This window comes from Musca autumnalis, unplaced genomic scaffold (assembly GCF_047663935.1).
Source record: "Musca autumnalis isolate F117 unplaced genomic scaffold, ASM4766393v1 scaffold_4, whole genome shotgun sequence".
In the NCBI taxonomy this organism is placed as follows: domain Eukaryota; kingdom Metazoa; phylum Arthropoda; class Insecta; order Diptera; family Muscidae; genus Musca; species Musca autumnalis.
Window position 1 is genome coordinate 84707972 of NW_027411977.1, and position 23941 is coordinate 84731912.

Here is a 23941-nt window from a genome sequence, read left to right on the forward strand (position 1 = left end):
GAACAACGACATATGGTGTTAGATGCTGCGTTTGTTGTTTTTGGGGAGACTGCGAGGTGTCTCTTATTTCAACGTAGAATCCGACGATAAAGTTGAAGGCACGCCGGCAAATGAAAGGGCTGTTAAACGTTTACAGGTCGGGGTTCCCCGATATTTTTTGCTATCCTCGGAAAATGCATTCCGGGATACACGATCAAAAATGTGTCTTATACAGATAATGATTTTTGACCCCATGTATGTTTGGACGAAATCTTTTACAGACAATTTGGTTTCGATTTAGGCCTATTCGTCCGTATGTCTATCTGGGTGGTTGTAGCGCACGATAACTCTCGAACGGATTAACCGATTTCGTCTTGGTCCTCGAAAAATGTTGTCCAAACATAGATCAAGTTCGAAGATGACCATATCATCGGTACTTTCCTTGAGAATCCTCCCCCACAAAAGTTATGAAATGTTCGCTAAAAATGTCGGTAATTGCAATATTTTGGTCCACTACTTCAGGCACATCCCACACAAAATTTTCAAAATTTTTGCAAAAGTGCAGAACTCGGAACCTATTATGACAACGGAGGCCAATCCGTACTTTCTAAGATAATTGATCAATGTATCAAAAGACTCCACCCTCCACAAACTAAAATGAGTAATGAGTGCGAAGTTGGTAGACGATATGGTGTATGGCCCAACGTAAAAGGTTTTCCAGATGTATATCAAGCTCCAAGAAGGTCAATGTCGGACAAAACCTTGGGGTACCTCCATCATAAAAAGTAAAAATGTTCGATTAAGTGAGCTTTGCTCAGGGTAAAACGTTTTCCAAATGTATATCAAGCTCCAAGAAGGTCAATGTCGGACAAAACCTTGGGGTACCTCCATCATAAAAGTTAAAATTGTTCGATTAAGTGTGGCTTAAGAGCTGTTCGAGGATCGTTTTAAGATTTTTAACGAAGGGTTTTTTGTAGTGAGGGCCATGTTTCCTGACATAATGGCCCAAAATATCTGAAAATTCTACGGTGACCAACTAAAACGGTTGGTTGGCACGCACACCATCCGTTGGACAAGTTAATTAGGGCAATCATGAATATTTCCCTCGGAATTTTCCCCACGGAAAGTAGTTTAAAAAGGTCAAAATCTTTAAAGGTCAATATTTTAAAACGTGGAAAATTACAATAATCACCTAATTATGGACTATTCTCACCTAACCGACAAAAAATATTCCCCTTTTTGGACGTAAATACGGAAATAACAAATTGTGAAATTGGAGACATTGTACAATTGGGAATTTCAATAGCGGCTAGACGTTGTGATTGGGCATTATTTTTATACCCTCAGCATTTATGCTAACTGGGGTATATACACTTTCATACGGGCAAAATGTGCCTCACCGAAATAAAGGTTTTAGACCCCAAGTATGTTTGGACGAAATCCGTTTCAGACAATTTGGAGTCGATTTTGCAATGTCCGTCCGTTTGTTCGGCTGACTGGAGCGCACGATAACTCTCGAACGGAACAACCGATTCGGTCAAAAATTTAGCTTTCGTAATATTTTGTCCAAACCTTTTTTAAGTTCGGTGATGGGTTATATCGGTCCACTTTTTCCGGTACCTTCCCCAGAAAAGTTCAAAAATATTCGGAAATTTTGTACGCACGATAACTCTTAAAGGGAGTAACCGATTTGGTCCATACTTTGCATATCCTGAAATTTCTACCAGACTTAGATTAGGTTCCAATATGGACTCCTTCGGGTACCTCCAACACACAATTTCGGAAAATTTCAGTTTAGGGCCTGCTCTCGAATCGCTTTGATTTTTGTTGTAACAACTTGTACTCACTGCCCCCCATACGACGGTACAAGTTTCATCAGGGGCAAGTCCCGCAAAGCAAAAACCCGTGTGCAGTGGTTAAGCGCAAGATAACTCTCGAACAGATCTGCCGATTCGGTCCCAGATTTGGCCTTCTTAATATTTTGTTAAAACTTAGTTTAAGTTCGAAGATAAGCCATATCGGTCCAATCCTTCAAGTAACTCCCCCACAATAGTTCAAAAATGTTCGAAAAAATTGTGGACACGACGATAACTCTTGAAGGGTGTGATGTGGTCCACACTTTACACCACCTAGAAGGTTAATTTTTTTAGACTGTTGTGATTAGGACTTGCAGTGGAATAATTAGGCCCACTGTATGTGTTTGATTCGATTTCAATTTGATTTCAATTCGATTAAAATTTTAAACTTCTCAAATAATTTCAAACAGTAGTTTCAAGAACTAATTAAATTTGAACTTTGCGACAATAACTGTCATAATTTCCACACATTACAACTCGTCACGTTCTATTATTTTTCATTTGATGGGATATCAACACGCTCTCTACGAATGTGGTATAGAATAGAACTTCACGACAAAGTCATCGTCATCACCGTCAACATCAATGAGAATATTTACTAGGATGATGTTTATTAATAACCACGACGATGATAATGATGATCATGCATCTTTGATTTGAAGTTGTAGAAAAAATAAGTAAATTCAACAATTGTTTGCCGCCAACAAAACTTCTATTATTTGTAGAAGAAAAAATGTTCTGAAAAGAAATTAAAACGAAGAAAGAATTTATTTATCAAATGGATAGAAAAGTATGATTAAGACGTTCGTTCAAGTGCAGCACATAGCTTAAACTCGCACACACACACACACAAACACCCATGTGACAAATCCCAGCTAACACTTCCTTGTGGTCGTTCGGGCTGTTCTGTTGGGATTGGACTGCCTGGGTTGTGTAGTAAAACTCAGAACTCAGATTAAAGAAAAACCCAAAAAGGCGATAAATATGCGTGCGATGTGACGTCTGTCTGACGGACTGCCTGGCTGTCTGCCTGATTTTTATTCTTTATGTACGAGTGTGTGTGTGCGGGTGGGCGTGTGTGAGTGTTTGTTCGTGTTAGTACTACCGTCTGGTGACGACAATGAAAATTTTTATCTTGAACATAATTCCAAAAACACCAACCATAACCGAATGCAGTTGAAAAGTTAAACATTTGTCAATTGCAAGTCAGTGAGTAAAGATTAACGAAAACGACACGAAATTTTGATAGATTTTTTTGTTACTTTAAAAAAAATAGTGAAGTAAACAAACAAACCAACAACAACAGCAAAAATTATGAGCTATAAGTGTAAAATAAGAACACGTAAGTCGTCCTGCTCTCAACGATCTTATCCCCAACGACGAATGTAATGAATTTTTTGTTTGATTTCTTTTTTTTTTCGATTTCATAGAACCTTCTTCATTGCCCGTCTCGGAACGTTTGAGATTTTTCAGTAGTCTCAGTGAGTCAAATAATCGCAATTCAGGCTCCTATACACGTAGTCCGCCTTTGGGTTGTATAGAACGTAGCTCAAGCCTGAGTTCTTATGGTGCCTATTTTATGCCCACCACACCGCGCAGTAGTACCAGCCAAAGTAGTGCCAGTGTTACGCCCACACCCATGGAATGTGGTGGAGGGGCACAGCAGCAACAGTGGCCTGCCATGCTCAGCGAATCACCAACAATTCTTAAAAGGGATTTGGCTGCAACAGACTCAGATGTACAGGACATGGGTGCCACCACCGGCCACAGCGGTTATCAGCTGCAAAAGAATGCCACCATTCATGAATTTAGTGATTCCCGAGAAGTTATCAAAGCCGATATTGTCAAGACCTCACCATTTTTACAAGCATCCAAACCGGTGTCTGCCACACCAGCACATTTGGCCAATACCGATACTACGCCAACGTCTACCCTAACACCCACCATGAAACGCATCAAACTAAAGACAATTGGAAAACTGATGTTGCCCACCACCTTCCTCAACAATGATCGCAACAACAATCAAACGAAAGAGAATAACGGTGGTGGCGGCGGTGGTTCTTCCCACAGTTCGTCCACAACCACCAGTCTAAGTGAGCAGAATAGTGTGGATAGCAGTGATTCATCATCACAACAGCCGCCCAAGAAAATTGGTAAAATTAAATCACCCTTCATTGAGAACTGTAATCAAATGCAGCAGAATAAGGTCCAGGTGAATAGCAAGTGTATGAAATTTGATTATCGTAATCATCACACGAACAGCAATGGTACCACGAACTCAACCGCTTTGTCATCGGTGGAGAACAGCAATGATCACCATCACCATAATCACCACAACAATCACGCCAGCAGCAATAATGTTGTCAGCAAATACTTCAACAATTCAGCCACCTCCCTTAGTAATGGACACCATCATCAGCATCAGGAAGATTCAAATACAGATTCTGGTAAAGAGAACATTGATACCATTTCCTCCTCAACGGGCAGTTCAACGGCCGAAAATGGTACGGCGGCGAGTACATGTAAAACCACACCAGTTGGTGAGATACGACGCAAATTTACCCGCAAGGCCAACAGCAGCAGCAGCAACACACAAACGCTCAATACCAGCAGTGGTCAGAATACACGCACCCAACTAACGCCCAAATCAGCTTCCTTTACAGGTTCACATTCGTCCTCGCCACAAATCGATAGTAAATATGCCAAATATTTTGGTATGACCAGTAAAACACCTACCTCGGCAATGCAAAAATCCTCCTGCTGTCCGGCATTACCCAAACAACCACCACCATCAATGGCCAACACCACCACCAATGATAAATCCTCCGATTCAAATGGATCTGATATTGATATACGTTTTAGTTCACCACCTGCCAATGCCACAAATGAAGCTATTAATCGCCACGTTAATCTGTGGCAGAGTCGCAGTGCTGGTGGTAATCGACGACTTAAGCGTAGCCTAACTTCCAACATTGCCGAGCTTAAGAAGTTCGAAGAGATTGTGGTTACCGAAAGAGAGCTAAAACTGGCAGCCAAAGAATTTGATAATCTATTGTGTGGTGAATCCGTGTTACAACAACCAACAATGGTGGTGGAATTGGAGAAAATATTTTCAAGTATTGTGTGATAATGTTGTTGTTGTTGCTGTTGTCGCCTACCGTTGGCATTGTTTTTGTGGGCATTTTTGGTGATACCACCGGCTCAAGAAGATGTTCTGTGAAGGAATGCCTTCCTTTTTTTCATTTCTAAAGTGATATGTATTTGTTATTTTTGTAATTTCATGCGCCCCATAAGCGTGTGAGTGTGATTGTGTACGTGATCTTGTAATGTAATTTCAGGTTTTTGTATGTGTTTCTTTTTTTTGAAAAAAAAAAAATATGATTTTTTACTCACACAGAAAGTCCCCCCCTCAATGATAGATTATAAGGCACCTTGGAGAGGAGAAGGGAATGAAATGAAATAAGTAAAAAAAAATACAATTCTTTGGGATAAAATAGGAAATGATACAAATTATGGATATCCAAATGTGAATTTTAGGGGACATGAAATATTATCAAAATATCCTGTTAAGTGATAGCTAACCTGTGGAGATTTAAAACCCCACTCTGCAAAATTTTAATCCATTTCAGCATAGAAAATCTAACAGATATAAACAAGGAACATTTTGTTGAGACCACTTCGGAGAATTTCTGGCCTCATAAATTATTCATTTGCAGTCTTGTTTCGATTCACTTGAATTTTAAAATAATTCTTTTTAAAAAAATAATGTCCTGTAATTTTAAAACGATGCATTGCCAAATTCATCCGAATTACTAACAAACTCCTGTTATTGTATAACATGTTTGTTTGAAAAAAAAAAAAAACAGGAGTTTGGTAGCATTTCGATGGAATTGGTTTTTGTTTCGCCATAAATGTATGTACCTGTATTTATATTAAAAGAAAAAAATACTGCAGGCCTCTAGGCTCTCCCTTTTGTAAGTCATTGCTTTTGATCTCAAAGAATTTGATTTTTTTCCCTTCAACTCTCAATGTGTTAAAAACTTCTTAAAATTGCCTCCTCTATTTAAAAAAAAATTACCTGTTTTACTTATTCTTGTTTTATTCACATATTCATTGGTAAAACAATTGCTCTGTTCCAGAACCTGCCAGAAGCTACTATTTTTTACTACGATAACATTTTTTCCTTTATGTTATCGGGAAAAATAGTAAAAATTAGTAGATTCTTGCAGTACTGGAACAGACCAAATGTTTTGTATTTTATTTTTTCTATATATATAAAGAAAACTATGTTTTATTTTACCTCTTAAAAATTTATTGTAAACAATATATAATGTATGTGTGCGTGTGTGTTCAAAGAAACAAATTATGATAAAGAAAAAATTAAAACAGAAATCCAATATTGTCAAATTTATACTTTTTTTACAACACAAAGAAAAATAATATTAACAAAGATAAATTTTTATAAGCTACACTTCCAGTAATTTTTTAAAAGTAATTAATAGTCAAATTAGCAATAAAACAAATAGTCAAAATTGCTCCCTTCATTTGTTCCAAACACAAAAATAATGAAAAAACGTAATCAAAATAATATCCAAAAAGATTTGTATAGCCTAGCTGATCGGTTGGTAATCGTTCGTTCTTAAATCGTTCCTTTGTTGGTCAATCTGTTCGGTACTCAGTCGATCTAATGAACTATATCGACTGCTCTATTTCATACGCTGTTTTCAAAGAATCGTTCAATTAAACTACTTCCTTCGTGAACTAAGTAACTCTGTATCCAATCAGATTCTAAAAACAATGATGCTATTTTCTTTTCGACCAAGTTTGTCTAGCAGAAAATGTAACAAAAGAAGAAATTTGCAATAATGGCATAAATAGTAGATTCGGACAGGTTTTGGAACATAGGTACCGCAATAGTCCATCTAAGCTACGCCATTTTCGTCTACAATTCTAAAAAAGATCATTTATAATTTGATTACAGTCGAACTTCTCTATAACGTAGCTATTGGCATAACAAATTACAACGTTAATGATAATATTCCTTTCATGAGACTATCTCGATTGAGAATTTTTATTTGAATACCATTCGTTTTAAAATTTGAAATTCACATTCTCAAATTATAATTCTAAATATTACATTTGTAATAAAAATAATGACCCTTCAATTTATTTTACATTTAAAATTAGATTTTTTTTTAATAATTCGAATATTAAATATTGAATATTAAATAATAACACTATGCAACACTGAAAATGCAAACAACTTCTAGTAGTAGTAGGGTTTTGTCCTGTCAGAGATCCAGTTCGTTTTATGGCCTCATCTAAACCGGGCTAAAACTACAGTTTTTTTTACAATTATCAGGCCATTATCTCAGAAACGATTAGGAATTTGGGCTTGCTGTCTGGGGCAATATTGTAGCCCTAAAATAGCATAACTTATATATATATATATATATACGAAAAATTCCATCTAGGGCATCAAAATCGATAAAATATAGAAAATTTTATATAATTGCTAAAATTCTGGTCAGTATCAGCTAAACTATTGGGAGTTGAACCAAGTAACCTTTGCAGAAATCTTCCAAATAAAGTTCTCAGCAATTCTTCAGAACATTCTGGAACTCTAAAATGCTTACTTTATGTTGTTTCAGCAGTGTTTTGCATCACATCTTTTACAACGCCTATTTCAAACACGGTTCACACCAACAGTATATTCTCGCATTTCGGATTTCACTACATTATTGACATATTTATTAAATTGTCGTTGGAAAATATAATTAGAACAGCGTGATAGAGGCATTTTACAACAGTGGCATGTTCTGAAAAGTTGTGTGCTACATTCCAGAGAATATTTTCCGAAATTTTCGATATTTTATAAAATGTGAAGATTCACATAGATTTCAGAGATATAGCCCAGAATTTCATTAAAAATTCAATATTTAACCATGTTTAGATGGGGCCATAAAATTCAAGCTGAATCTGACACAGCAAAGCACAACTAGGGTTCTTGTCGTAGTTTTCGAAATAAAAAAAAAAAAAACAATACTGACATAATAACAAAACATATTATACGTTATGTCAAAGATGATTTTTTTCAACTTTCAATTGTATGCGCTCAACGTATTTCGTTAGTATTCAGAAGAATACATGTGTTTTAGTTTTGTGGTGAAGAACGCTTTGGGTATATGGTCCTATTTCTCTATTGCTCTATTTCTCTAACTAACAAACTTCTGCTTTTGAAGAATATTTGCTTTGAAAGCAAAAATGTCAATTTTTTGGATCTCAGAAGTAAGTAATTCCAATGAATATGTTCTTGAATCATTTTGAAGACACCGGCCAATAATTCAAAATTCAATTGAAGTTCCCAAATTACAAATACGGCAGAAAATTTATTATTTTAATCCAGAAAAATCGAAAGCCGTAATAATTGAATGAATGGATTCTCAGGTCTGGCAAAATTATATTTTCAACGGTAACTAAAATACTAGCTTAAAGTTTTTTTTTTTTCGAGTACTTCAGTCATATAAAACGTCTCTACAATTAGTTCGCACTCGAGGTCACAAAGTAGGCTCCCATATCACTGAACTAATATTTATTGGGATGAGAGAAGTCTACCTTCGAGGATGTTTGTAAAAAAAATAATTCCTAAAAAATTCTCGCTCACTTGAAGCAGTTTTTTTCGCATTTTAACCAAATTAAATTGAAAAATCCCTACAATTGGTAAAAAGTGAACAGTCCTTGGATGTATTACGAATTACTGGGGTTCTACTCTATTGCAAATTGAAAAGAACATTATTTAAATTACAAGAGCAAATGCTGTTGTGACCACTGTGGTACCGTCGCCTGCCTTGAGTGGATAGTCCAACAAAAAATATCAATTTTTTGGCGATAGCAAAACCCTTTCTGGAAATTCTAGCCATATTTAACGAGTATTTCGGCTGTAAAAATCTCTATAATTGTGTTCCACATCCCGAAAATAGTATCATCGGGTTCTATTCAATTCCAATGTTGAGCTAGAACAGCGTTCCCGTACTTCAAAAACCCGCAAGTCTTCTTCTGATGTTCTCTTCTCCTATTTTATGCTAGACTAATTTGGCCGAGTAGAATCTAGCAGCATGTTTGCTGACATCTAATTGGTTGGTTGATACGTTGATTTTGACATATCTAGAGCATAGCCGACCAAGAAGAGGGCACACAAAATTCTCAATATTTGCAACTTTTGACAGTGTGTTAGGAACGTTGTATGCACGCATGCTGCAAAACAAAAACAAATCAAAACATTTGTGTACTCTTTCGTTGCGTTCGGGTCCTGTGTGTGTGAATTGTCGAAAAACTTCGTAACTTTAACAATACCAAAGCACGACATTGATCTAGAGTGTTCGCAATTTTTGTCGTTTTCTTTCTATTCCGTGCTTTTTTGAAGAAATTTAGTGTGGAACAGTTTGAACAGCTTGACAGTTTGCTCTTTTGTTAGTTATGGTATTAAAATAGTAATGGAACGGAGCTTATATGTGCTGATAAAAACATAAACAAAATGAAATGTGACACAAAATTGGGTAGAGTGTGGTTGAGTATATGGGCTATATCGGTATAATTTCTGGTATAGAACCCCGCCACCAACAGCCCTTCTTCATAACAGTCCCATACCTGTAACTTGATACTTAAATGTAGAAAAAGACTTGGAAACATCAATGCTAATACTTATAGAGACATTTCAATTTTTGTGTAGCCTCACACATGACGGAAAAGACCTCCACACGTTATAAGCAGTTATTCCAGGTTCTCAGAAGAAAATTCGGAAATGTGACCACCATGTATTGGTTTAAATGTTGTATCCACAATTTGCTACCGAATAGCCTGTAAAACTGTGCGTAAGACATATTGGTGGGTCCATGTCTTAGTACAGACACCATTTACCACCGGGTTTGGTCCATTTTCGAATGGAAATTCTTTATTAAATAGAATTATTCAATTCCAAATGGCTGTACGTGAAATTTATAGGTAAATACTTTGGTGTGGGTTCAAATAAATTTGCATTCGGTACACGGTAATGCACCCAGAGACCTCTGTCCAAAGTCGAACAGAAATTCTACTATTGACAACCATTCTTGGATTATTATTCTATGGAAATTTGAAATGAAAATATGTTCTTTAAAAAATTTTTGGCTAAGTTCATAAACGCAAAACAAAAATATTTGACCATAATATTGAAAAAAATGTATACAACATGAAAAGGAATTTGTTGTTAGGATACCGGCAGTGCTAAAAATATAACCCAATATTGAATAAATAGTAGAAGCAACATCTACACCAGGTCGGCCAGCTATAGCCCAGTCAAAATAGACATTTATGTAAATAGCAAAAATTCCCACAAAGCTGAATTTTGGTAGACAGCTAGGTTTTGTCATTGAAAGCAATATCCCATAGATCCCATATGTGAAAAAAAAGTTTTTCGGGGTCAAAGGTAATATTTTAAGATTTTTTCAGGTTTTCAGAATTTTTCTTGAAAACGCTGGGTCTAACCGGCCGAACCGTTCTTGAGATATAGCTGTTCTAAAATACACATTATTTATATGCACATATATTAGGGGAGTACTCCGGGAATCGGCTAAAATAACAAGGATAAACAGCTCTCTGGGCTATAGGCTACTTCTGAGATTAACTTAATAAGTTTTTTATCATTGTGAATTTGAATTTCTTTGCATTTCAAATCACAATAATGGGATTATTGTCACTACACAGAAAAAATCCGGCGATAAAAAAATATCATATTGATGAAATTCTATAAAATTATTTGATAACAAAGTAAAAATACAAATGATAAAATATTTCACATATTGACTAAAATGTTTATCGATTTTTTATATTGAACTGATAAAATGGAATATGTGGAATATTTTGATAAATATTTTTGTCAATATGTGAAATATTTTATCAGTTATATTTTTACTTTGTGATCAAATAATTTTATCGAATTTTGTCAATATGAAAATTTTTTTATCGCCGAAAATTCGATAAAATTTTGATTGAATCTTTGAATTTTTTTTATCAAATGGCTAAAATTGTTTTCTGTGTATACATACTTATATAGACCTTGAATAGAATCAGAATTACAATATTTTATATGGACACTACTATTTTTTTTTCAGCCACGGATGTACATACATACATATTGCACCTTTATTCGTTTATCTTGGCAACTTTAATAAAAGTCTTGTTATTTCCTTTCAAACTATTTTATATATTTTTCAAAATTTCTCCTAAAGCTTTTTCTTTTTATTAAGAAAAACGAATTTAGTATGAAACTTATTTGATGCATCCTTAATGAATAAATACATTTGTATTTATTTGTTCAATAAAAAAATTCTATGCTATTTTTACATGTTGTATATAAGTGAGAAAATATTCAATACCAATTCTATATAATAGGAATATTTTTTTCTAGTACTACGTGTAAATGTACTATGACTTCTAGTGAAAATGGTCCATCCCTAAACATAATCATACGATATAAGAAAAAAGGCTATATTATTATTTATTTTCTATTTTCTGTTCCAGAATATGTTAATTAGAAGACTAGAAAACTATCAAACCTGATTTTAGTCGATCTTCATTATTTTAATTTAAAGAAAAAAAATTTTAAAATTGTACAACTTTTAATTCTTGCAGATTTTAAAACCGGCCACATACATATGGGGATTTCTGAGTGGAATCGGACACTTTATCGAAAATGGGGTTTTTAATTTCCTTTATTTTTTGATGTAAATATGCTGCTCAGCAACAAAACATTTTAATTAATTTATTTTATTAGTATATTTTCAGATTTTTTACTAAAGATTCCAGAGATATTGCGCCTTTGGTGAGATATCGCGCCGTAAAAAATTCCGAATTCTGTGAAAACGATATCCAAAGAAATACTGATAACTTCTTTAATAGTGGTCCAAAAAGAAAAAAATATTTTTTTGTATTTTTATCAGCTATCTAATGAAAAATAGAAACAATGGTCTTAGATGCGATTTTCGCAATTTAATAATTAAAACAAATTTTTATCAATAATTGACTCTCTGATTTTCTTGAAATTTTTTTGTATTAACTACGATTAATTACAAAAATTTTAAGTCGTATTTGGTAGTGGGACTCGAATAACTATTTTTTCTAATTTTTTTTTTTTAAATTTGTCAATAAAGTTTTTCCTATTTACCACTGTACAAAATATGTTATTTTATCAAAAACTAATACGTTGCATTTATTAACATTTGTATAGTTGTTTTATTTAGGAATGTATCTCAAACATCTTAAAAATGTCTTCATTTTGCGATTTTAAGAATGACTTAGCAATTAGTGTACCAGCAGTAGTGGGTATTACTGAATGAAGTTTTTCTGTGCCAACGATAAGTTAATATCTCAAATTCAAATCCTCTTTCGTATTTCAATAATAATCTTCTAAAGAAAATATCACTTTAATATTTGGTGGATTATTCGGCTCAGATTTCCATTCATATAATTCCCAAGCTGTAGTATTTTTTTCATCATCAATTTAGTTAGTTCATTGTCCGGTTGGTACAATAACAGCTAAACCATTTTCAAAATCGAAATATGTCGAAGTTTTACAGATGTTTACGATAAATTCCCAAATAAAACTACAAAACAAATCTTAAAAAATTTTATTTAATTTTTTTTTTTTTTGTAAAATAACAAATCTTTCACACCGGTATAAAGGAAAAATGTTATTGACAAATGTTAAAAAATCAGGAAAATTTATGGCCTGTTTCACTAAGAAGATTCGAATACAAATACGTTCGAACTACTACCAAAAGTCTGTTTTTTTTTAAAATATTTGAATTGTTTTTCTTTTCAATCAAACAAACATTTCCTTCAACAACAGGAGTTTGGTAGTAATTCGAACGAATTTGAATTCGCATCGTTTTAGAGAAACAGGCCAATAGTATTTAATCGAATCCCACTACTAAACATGACTTAAAATGTTTGTAATTAATCGCAGTTTAATACAAAAATATAAAAAAAAATAAAGAGTACAATCATTGATAAAAATTGATTTTAAATTTTAAATATCGAAAATGGCATCCACTTTGCAATTTTTTTTTTTTTTTTTGTTATACAGCTGATGAATCAAAAAATAAATACAAAAAAGATGTTTTAGTTTGGGAAAATATTAAAGAAATATTGAAGAATTTAACAGAATTCCACTTTTTCAAGGCGCGATACCCTTGAACCTTTAGTCGAAAAAAAAACTGAAAATTTACTAAAATGTTTTTTTTTTTTGATGACCAGCATCACCACAAAATAAAGGAAATCAAGAACCTTATTTTGAAAAAGTGTCTGATTTCACTCAGAAATCCCCATATATAGTTTCATATTTATTCTTAACTGAAAAACTTCTAAAACAAGTTTTGAGCTCAAAATGTTCATATTTTTGGAAATCTATCACAGATCGAAATTTAATAATTCTATTAATACTCATATAAATATGTCATTCAAATTAAAGTTGAAAAGTGGAATATTTAAAATACCCTTTCTTAATATTTTTTTAATCAAAGTTTCAGATCGGGCCATTTTAACTGGAAGTCGTTGTAGGCATTTCTTAAAGACTTAATTATTGTTGCTATAAAAACAAATCAAAATATATAATATATTAAGTGTATGTATTGTATATTTGTATATTTGTATCACTGTGTTGTATTGTATATTTGACAAAGACGATTGACTGGTGTTATCAATTTTTCGTTGTCAAAATTTAAAATACAAAGAAACCTAAATAAAAAATAATGTAAAATCTATTAAATTTATTGTCAAACATAGGCTATAAATTTGTGTAGTTCCAGAAAGAACTAATTCCAGTGAACTATTCCGGACAAGGAACTATTGTAACTATATCCAGCTCAGGTATTCCTATAGTTCCTTTCATTCTTCTTCATTTAATTCCACACTCACTTCTATCTTTCTCGTTGGTTTCGTTATTCAGATGCTGCTACATTGTCAATTAAACGTAAATCGGGGGCCTAATTACGACATTCGATTCGATCGAGTATTTGCTCGAGAATGAAAAAATCCAACTATGAAAACCTATTCGCGTCAGGTATATGCATTAAAAATTTGTTACAACAAAGTCAAAAAGTTTTACAAAAATAAATAATTTCGTACAGTTTTCTAGCACATCTTCATTCCGAAAGTATTATTCAACGATTTCAACAAATATTTACATTTTTTCGTTAATAATTTTGTTTTTTAGTTTTTGCTTTAAAATAAACAACTTTTTTACCATCTACCTTCTTAGTGTTCTTTGAAGAGAACAAAGGTGTTCATAGCTCGATTTTTTCATTCACGAGCAAATTCTCGATCGAATGGAATGTCGTAATTAGGCCCCAGATACACATTACAGCACTGCAATTTATTTATTTTTATGTCAACTCAGCCACCAAACAATGAAAACAAAAAGAACGATAAAATAGAAATATTCATTGAACTATTTCATTATCGGAACTATTTGGAACAAAGGAAACAAAAAGAGCGATGAAAGAGAAAGATTTTCTGAATTATATCGGTTTCGGAACTATTTGCAACTATGGAACTATATTAAGGAACTAGTTCCTCTTGGGAAAAGGAACTAGAAAGATCGATCCACTCCGGGAACTAGATTGCCCAACTCTAATAGGCTAACTGGCCGACTTGATGTAAACAGACCTTGGTTGTAATATGTATATCGATGCCTTACTTTCTCATCTTGGTATCTTAAAAAAAATAAAACGTTTGAGGAGAAATAATTTTTGATACAATGTTAATAATCAAAAAAATTATTCGGCGATACAGAAAACTGTGTTCACCAACGTTGAAATTTTTTTCCAACGTAGAACATTTTTCTTTCCACCAACATTGATGGCCTTTTTTCAACAATATTTTAATATTTCCAACAAAGTGGATCATTTTAGTCACCAATGTTATTAATTGAAAAATAAATATTCACCAATCTAATGAATTTTGGTCACCAATATGAAATAATTTTTCCGCCAACCCGGGGCATTTTTTCGCCAATGTTCACCAATGTTTATTATTAAAAAAAATTATTTACCAATCTAGAGAATTGATTTCACCAACGTGAAAATTTTTTTTACCTACCAGGACCAAGTTTATACACACAGAGAAGAGATGTATTTTAAAAATCTGAAAATATATATATTTTTTATTAGGGAACACGATGACACAAAATATATTGTTGCGCCAACAATACATATTTTAAGAATTTTAAAATACACTATTTTGTTCTTAGAATATGATTGTTCCAACAATATTTTTTCTCTGCGTGTAATGTGTCATACAAATTACGAACACGAAAGTGTTCCCTTACACCAAAAGCTGTACAATTACTATGATAACACTTTACTACTTTTACTACATTTGCAACTTTTACTATATACAAATAAAAAAAAAACATTACCAACAATTTTAAATTGTTTTACTTTATTCACAATTTTTAATTTTTTTTTTAAATTTCACAAGGGAGGACAATTCTTTATTTAATTTATTCTGAAATCGTTTTTTAATATCACATTTTTTTCTTATTTTTAAAGGAGGCAGAATTTGAAAGACATTCTTATTATTTTTTTTTTTTTGTTTTAAATATCTGAATACTTTTTCAATTTTCTTTCTCAAACATAATTTTTCACATAAACCTGAAATTTAAATAATAAAAAATAATCTTCTAAAGTGGTGCTGTTAATTTGATTAACAAGATTTAATTTTATATTACAAAGCAAAACAAACTGCCAAAAGGCAGCTGCTGTTCATCAACAAACTGAGACAAAATATACAAAAAAAGAAATCTAAAATGATTTCATATATAAAAAAAATTAGCTCAATTTAGAGAAAATATGTTATAAGATTTTACGTGTAAAATAAACAATGTTTTTAAAACAAATTTTGCCAAAACCCATTTAGTTGTGTAACTGTAAAAAAAATGATAAAAGGGTATAAAATCTTATTTTTAATGTGAGCATACAAATAAAGAAAAATAAAACAAAATTAACTACAAACAATACAATGCTGAACTTTAATTTACGACAAAGAAAACTCATAACGAACTTTTAAAATGAAACGAAAAAAACGAATTAAAAAAATTATACAAAACAAAAAACCAACGAAAATTAAAATTCTTATTGAGAATTTTTAACTAGCCCAGCCCAACTGAAAATGTCCAAACATTTTCCTATTATGTTTTAAACAATTATTTTAAAAACAAAACTATATAAAAATATAAATCCCATGAATATATATAAAATATGCATATTATTTACTTATATTAAATTTAATTAAATCTATATTAAATTAATATTTAACTTTAACAGTTCATTCAGTTCTATTTCTTTTGATGTAAATTAATAAAGAATATATTTTGTTTTTTATCTGGCTCTCTTAGTTCATCAATATTAATAGTTGAGTATATAATTATTTACTACATATATATAAAATGGAATATTTATTGTTATTTTACTTAAAACAAACATAAAGGAATTCTAGAATTATTTTTATTTTAAATAAAATTTTATTTTTTAACATTAACCCACGTGCTTAATTTCTATTTCGGAATTTAAATAATTTAGTTGTAATTGAATTAATATTAACTAATAATAATAATAATATATAATAAATAAAAGCTGTTACATATAAAACAATATACATACATACATATGTTATTTCGAAACATGAAAATATATTATCTAATGTTAAATGTAAATTGACAAAGATTGTTGTTGTTTTTATTTCAAACAAGCTAAGCTACATTTTTACAAGACTACAGTAAAATTTAAAATACTTCTGTGGTATTCTGAAAGAGGAGCATAGCCGGTTCACGTCAATTTTGAGTCAGTGCCACCACGTACTTTTTTCAGAGTTTTCCTCAACAAAATCCTTTTTTTGGGAAGATTTGGCCGTTTCTGAGATAATATCGGATATCTACACTTTTTTTTAAAAACTATTTTCACTATTTTCAAAGTAAAAACAAAATTTTAGTCAGCAGATTGTAATCGATACAATGGAAAACATTTCTCAATTTTATAGTTTGATTTTTTTACTTTGGCGCCGCTAGATCAGTGATCAGTCTGAAAATATACTAAAATGTTTTGTCTGATGAGTACCCAGCAAAAATTTGGATCCATTAGTCATTACGTAACCCATTACAAAGTAATGTAAACAAGCTTCTTTTCCCATTACAAGTAATCTGAAAAGTAATGGGATACTTCTTAAAAAAATTACAAGGCAAACCTACTTCCTTTGCTCCTCACTAAGTAATGAGGACGGTGGCACAGTGAGTGTGTGCCCGACTATAAATCCTAGGGTTGTGTGTTCAACGATCACTGTCGGCACGCGAGTTTTTTAAATTAAAAAATAACAGTTCGTGATGCACATGTGCACTGCACATTTAAGTTCTTAAGCAACCCTTAATGTTCGTGTGCGTGGCAGAGTATGTAGTGTCTTTCGCTAGAAATCAGAGGGTTCGTGTGTTCAACTCGCACAGCGAGCGAAATAAAATAAAGTAAAATAAAAGTAAGAAGTGTGATGAAATTAAAAAAAAAAATTCTCTACATCAACTGTTCTAAAAATAGATTTTTTTCAACTTACTATTCAACTTCTAGTGGCCACAGAATAACTAGTTATTCTAGTGGTCATAAAATAACTACAATCTGAGTGCGACATGCCCTTGTAAAAATAATGGGGAAGAAAGGGGGTTTGCGAGTAGTTACGGCTGCCAAAAATCCCTCACAAAACCCATGACTTTTGGGAGGACTTTTTTTGCTGGGTATCATCACCACAGCAAAAAATAAAGGAAATTAAATAACTCATTTTAAAAAAAGTGTCCAATTTCACTGAGATATCCCCACATGGAGTTGTAGGAGGGTATATATAGGACAACACCACAATTTTTACTAATGTAAAGTTTAAAGGCTGTTTGAAAATAGTTTTGGAATTTTTACCTTGTGGCCCTTTAACATCGATATAATATTTTTCATTGGCAAGATTATGCTTCCTGAGATAAGGGTCCAAAAGTTATCGAAACAAAGAGAACTGATGAGTCCAAGTGGTGTTGAACGAAACTAGTCTTCTCTGCAATGTTAACTGCATCCCAAATTAAAAAAAAAAACCTGTTGTTCTTAAAATTTAAAACCAACAAAAACTGAGATAATAAAATAATACGCCCACTTTTTTAATTTTAGTGTTTTCTACTAAAACTACTGAACTGATATTCCTGAAATTGTCGGGGAATATACAGCGACATCCAAATAATGGTTTTAGACCAGAAGTATGTTTGGACAAAATGTGTTTCAGACAATTTGGAGTCGATTAAGCAATGTCCGTCCGTCCGTCTGTCCGTCTGTCTGGCTGGTGCGCACGATAACTCTCAAACGGATAAACCGATTTGGTCCAATATTTGACTTTCGTAAAATTTTGTTCAAACTTAGTTTAAGTTCGAAGATGGGTCATATCGGTCCACTCCTTCCGGTACCTCCCCCACAAATGTTCGGAAAATTTGTGCGCACTATAACTCTTGAAGGGAGTTACCGATTAGGTCCATACTTTGCATATATGAAAGTTTCAATTCACATAGGCTGAGGGTATATCTCTGTCGGTAAAGCAGACTGATACTTTTTACTTGTTTTAAATAAAAATCAAATGTCATTCGTTGGTAATGGCATCAGTTGAGACCGACTTGGGTGATTCTTTTTTTGAAATGTTTGCCATAACCCAACACAGGTTTTTATGCAAAGAAAATTCAACCACACCCACTTTTACACCCATTTTTTTAATTTTAATATTTTCTAAAAAACTACTGAAACGATTTTCCTGAAATTGTCAGGGAATGTACAGCGATGGCTCCCGGTGAAAATAGGCTACAAATTTAGTTTCGAGGGGGCGGGGTAATTCCCCTATACCCTATTTTTTAAAAATGCTATATTCACAATAATTACGAATGTATCGGTTTCGAAATTAGGTTAGGTTAGGTTGAAAAAAGGGGCGAGTAATCGCCTGTTGTACGCTCTAGTCTAAGTTTTTTTTAAGAAGGGGACTCTACTATAATTTATTTAAGGAACTCTGCTCCCTTAACAAAATCCCGTAATTGTTTTAGGTCGTCTACAATTACCTGATTAAGATCTGGTATTGTGTCGTTCCCTAAAAACTGGGATCTGATGTTTGCGAATGTTCCAATGTTTCATCATCATCTCCGCATGCCCTGCATACGCTGTTGTCTGCACAATTAATTATTTGCAGATGAGCTTGTAAACCCAGGTGACCTGTAAGAACACCTGTAAGTCTACTCAACTCTGCTTTACCTAGCAGTAATAGGTTTTTAGTTTTTTCCTCATTTGGGTCTCCCCATAGGATTTTTGTGGTTTTCCCTAATTCCTCTCTATTCCATAGGGATAAGTGAGCATTTTTGCCCAAGTTTTTAACTATAGCCGAGACTTGTTTAATGGCTTTGCGTTCGCTAAGTTTACGGTTTTTAATTCCCTTCCTTTTTTGCCAGAGAATTTGCTATCTCATTACCTCTATTCCCCGCATGTCCCGGTACCCATATTATACTCACCGTGCCATGCTGAGTATAGCTGTTGATGGAATTTATACAATCCAGGACTGTTTGTGATTTTACTGTCTTGGATGTTATTGCTTTGATTGCAGTTTTACTGTCCGTAAGGACGTTTACAGTAGTTGGACTCGTGTTGGCATTAAGCCAGTTCAGACACTCTGTGATCGCTCGGATCTCCGCTTGATGGACCGTATTGTGATCAGGCAAACGAAGAGATATTTCGGTCTCTGGTTCTTCAATAAAGAGACCCAGTCCCGTTCTCCCACCTAGCATTGAGCCGTCTGTATAACAACAGTTTCCAGTCGGCATTTGTGCTAGATTTCCGCCGATCCACGAATCTCTGTCTGGAATTAATGCCTCGCATGAGGCAGCTACAAATGTTTCAGGTATACTGTCCGATACAATGTTATCCATTGACTCTCTCATTGTTACCCGTAGAATGTTTTGATGGTATGTTACGTGGTCCTTACTGATCCACTCGTCCATCGCTTTAAGTCGAATAGCAGCGACAGCCGCTTCATACCTTATCTGGATTTCTATTGGGTGTATATATAGAATAGTTTCTAATGCCCTCGTTGATGTTGTCCTCATTGCGCCGCTTACACTTAGACAGCACATTCGTTGGACTTTCTGTAGTATTTTAATATTACACTTTTTATCCATAGCTGTCCACCAGACTACTGAAGCGTATATTAGAATAGGTCTAACTACGCTTTTGTATAGCCAGTGTGTCATCTTAGGATTAAGACCCCACTTGGCGCCTATAGGCCTTCTACAGGTTGACCAACATCTATGAGCTTTATTGGCTCTCTCTTGAATATGATCTTTCCATTTAAGTTTCCTATCCAGAATTACTCCCAGATATTTGACTTTGTTGGAAATATTGATCGTCTTGTTTAGGAAAACTGGTTCTTCAAAGTGTCCCAGTTTTGTTTTCCTAGTAAACAGACATATTTCCGTTTTTCCCGGTTTACATTAAGACCTCTTGGTCTAGTCCAGTTTTACGCTAGTTTTAGGACTGATTCAGCTCTTCTGCATAGCAAGTTTGGATTCTTACCACTCAGAAGTATTATAACGTCGTCTGCATAACAGACTGGGTCAAATCCCTCATCGGTTAAAGTCCTTAATAGGCTATTTATGTTAGTGACCCATAGGAGTGGGGATAAAATCCCCCCTGTGGCGTACCCTGACCAACTTAGGGGTATACGCAAATTTTAAGCATTCGTTAAAAATCCCATATAGTTTTGGGCGCAATGTAGTCCATCTCTTTCTGGAGTAAGACCGGAAATATCTCATCCGGCCCCGCTGCTTTGAAGGGTTTGAAGCTCTTGATGGCATCCTTTACCATCGCTTCATCAATTGTTGGTGCTTCCTCTGTAACACATTCCCTAACTACCGGCAACCCTTCGTGCGTCGCAGTGTTCGGCGGTAAATGTGTATTCATCAAAAGCCCCAGAGTGTCCTCGATTGTTTCCATCTTATTTCCCATATCATTCACCATGATATCGGTTTGTGTATGGGTTTTCGATAGAAACTTTTTTATTTTGGATACATAATTTACGCTGTTTACCTGTTCACAGAAAAGTTTCCAGGAATTGCGCTTTGCTGTTCTAGTCATTTTGTTGTATTCTTTAAGTTTTGTGTGATAGTTGTCCCAGAATACAGCTAAATTCTTACGTCGAGCTCTGTTGTAAAGCCTTCGGACCTCTTTGCCTTTGTTACGAATTTCTCCTGTCATCCAGGGTTTTTCGTAGGCAGATTTCCTCTCTCGAAGGGGACAACTTTCTTCGAATGACTTTACTAAGACCTCCGTTATAATGTTGACATTTCTGTCTATATCTTCCGTGCTTAGGCATTCATATCTATCGTGCCCTAGCCTATCTTTTATTAGTTTTCCAAATTTTATCCAATTGGTTTTGGATTTATTTCGGAAGTAAACCCCTCGGGGGTTTCGAAATTAATTTGCGTGACAATTGTGGTTGTGTCTGTGACCTTACCTACGTTTTTAGGACCCAAAGACTTGACCACGCCCACTTTTTATAATATGTTACATCTACAAAACTACTGAACCAATTTTCCTGAAATTTTCAGGGAATGTACTGTATGGCCGCCGACGAAAATAGGATGCATATTTTCTTGAATTTAGAAGGGAGCGGGGTACTTCCCTTTGCCATATTTAAAGAAACGCCATATCTTTATGAATAACAAGTAAGAAAAGCGTTAAGTTCGGTCGGGCCGAACTTTTTATACCCTCCACCACAAATTTTAGCCAATTCGGTGGATTAATGTGGCCACAACCTTCAAAATACCGAAGTTCGGAAGGTACCGTTCTATGGGGGCTATATGATGGCGTGGACCTATACCTACAAATTTCTGGGGGAAAGTTTTATACGCCTAAAGAAGACTAAATACCAAATTTCAGCCATATCGGTGTGATAATTAGGCTAAAACGTTCAAAATATCGAAAATCGGGAGATATTGTATTATGGGGGCTATATCAACACGTGGACCTATATAAACACTTTATGGTAGAAAAGTTTCTTAGCCTCTGGAAATACAAAGTTACAACCGATTCTTTGGTCAAATGGGTCTAATACATTCAAAATATATTAAAATGACGCGTACTTTATATGGGGCCTTATATGGGGGCTATACCAAAACGTGGACCAATATAACCCAACTTTGGTAGGAATATTTTTTGGCCTCTGAAGACACAAAATTCCAAATTACAACCAATTCTGTGGTCAAATAGGTCTAATACATTCAAAATATATTAAAATGACGCGTACTTTATATGGGGCCTTATATGGGGGCTATACCAAAACGTGGACCTATATAACCCAACTTTGGTAGGAATATTTTTTGGCCTCTGGAGACACAAAGTACCAAATTACAACCAATTCGGTGGTAAAATGGGCCAAATATCTTAAAAATTCCTTAAAACGACGACGCGTCACGCGTCATTTTGTATGGGGGCTATACGAAAGCGTGGACCTACATAGCCCGCTTTCAATACCAAAAGTCCTACGTAAATATAACATATTTTCCCAAAATTTCATCAACCTACGTCAATCCGTTCGGACGCTAGAGTGATTTCCACAGACGGACAGACGGACAGACGGACGGACATGGTTATATCGATGTAGAATTGCACGCTGATCAAGAATATATATACTTTGTGGGGTCTACAATGATTATTTCGAGTAGTTACAAACGTAGTGACAAACTTAATATACCCCCATCCTATGGTGGAGGGTATAAAAATCAAACGCCGTCATAACCCAACTTAGGATTTTATGGAAAGAAAATTTTACCACGCAATTTTACCAAAACAACGCTATATTTGCAAAAAGTACGCATGTATCGGTTTAAAAATGTACGGATTAATCTACAATCTAGGTACTTTTTTGAAGCCTAAAGACGCAACCACGCCCATTTTTTTAATATGTTTTATCTTCAATTCTACTGAACGGATTTCCATCAAATTTGCAGCAAAAGCTCAATGTTTACAGTTGTTATGTATATTTAATTATTTTCGGAGGAGTTGGGGGTCCTCACGCAATTCTTTTAAACACTATATGTCTAAGTCAAAATTATGATTACATCGGATTCAGCACAAATTTTGGTAGGCAATGGGGTTGTGTGTACCCTAGGTACATATTTGGGGCCAAAATACCGGACCACGCTCACCTTTTTAAATATGTTATATCATGAAAACTGTTACCACGTCCACTCTTTTCAATACATTATTTTTCCAAAACTACTGAACCTACTTTCATGCAATTTTCAGAAAATGTTCAGGAATGTCCCGTGATACAAAATGCTATATATTTGTAGACGAATTTTGGGGGCCTATTGTTTTATAATCGCTATATTTGCTAACTTATGAGTGTATCGGCTTTCAAATTAATTTTCGAGACAATGGTGGTTGCGCCCCCGATCAAGAAAAATGATATACATATCGTCTGCTCCGTCGGAAAAGGTCGTAAGTCCACTTTTTTGGAAATCGCGTTTTTGTTGCGGGATGATAGTACAAGTCAAAACACGTCGTATGATTCAAAGAAAATGGTAGTATGTCGCGTTTTTTCTATATGTTTTGTCCCTGTCGGAAAAGGTCGTAAGTCCACAAAACGTACAAATTTGAGTACGAAGAGGTCGTAAGTCCACAAGAAAATGTATACTTTAAAAGAATACTTCAGCTAATGTAGTTCAGATATAATGTTTAACGTCATCCAGGGTTGGGGTACAATGCAAAGAACTAGCCTACAACTTTGGATGATAATCGGATGATATTTGGCGGAGCCTGTGGACCAAACTTTTGAGCAAAAATTTAATAATTTCTATATTGCAACGAAAATTTACATTTGAAATCTATTTTCCCCTATAAGCGAACTGATTATGAAAGATGGATTTCTGGCCTTTTCATTGATACCAATTGGGATGCTGTATGTGTTCAAATACCTCATATATCAAAATTTTTACTGTTTTTACTGTCTTATATCTTACTTAA

General features: G+C 33.9%; 1 protein-coding gene across 39 annotated transcripts in view; it reads left to right on the forward strand.

Annotated features, from left to right (window-relative positions):
- Svil (Supervillin) overlaps positions 1-23941 on the forward strand; it is a 1126087-nt gene that overhangs the window by 754630 nt on the left and 347516 nt on the right. Inside the window, exon 11 of one of the 39 annotated variants that reach the window (XM_073980346.1) lies at positions 3266-13970. The exons of the other annotated variants lie outside the window; for them this stretch is intronic. Within the exon in view, the coding sequence (XP_073836447.1) occupies positions 3266-4962 (1697 nt within the window). The 3' untranslated portion in view covers positions 4963-13970. Of the gene's footprint in view, positions 1-3265; positions 13971-23941 lie in introns of those variants that run through there. 39 annotated transcript variants of the gene reach the window in all.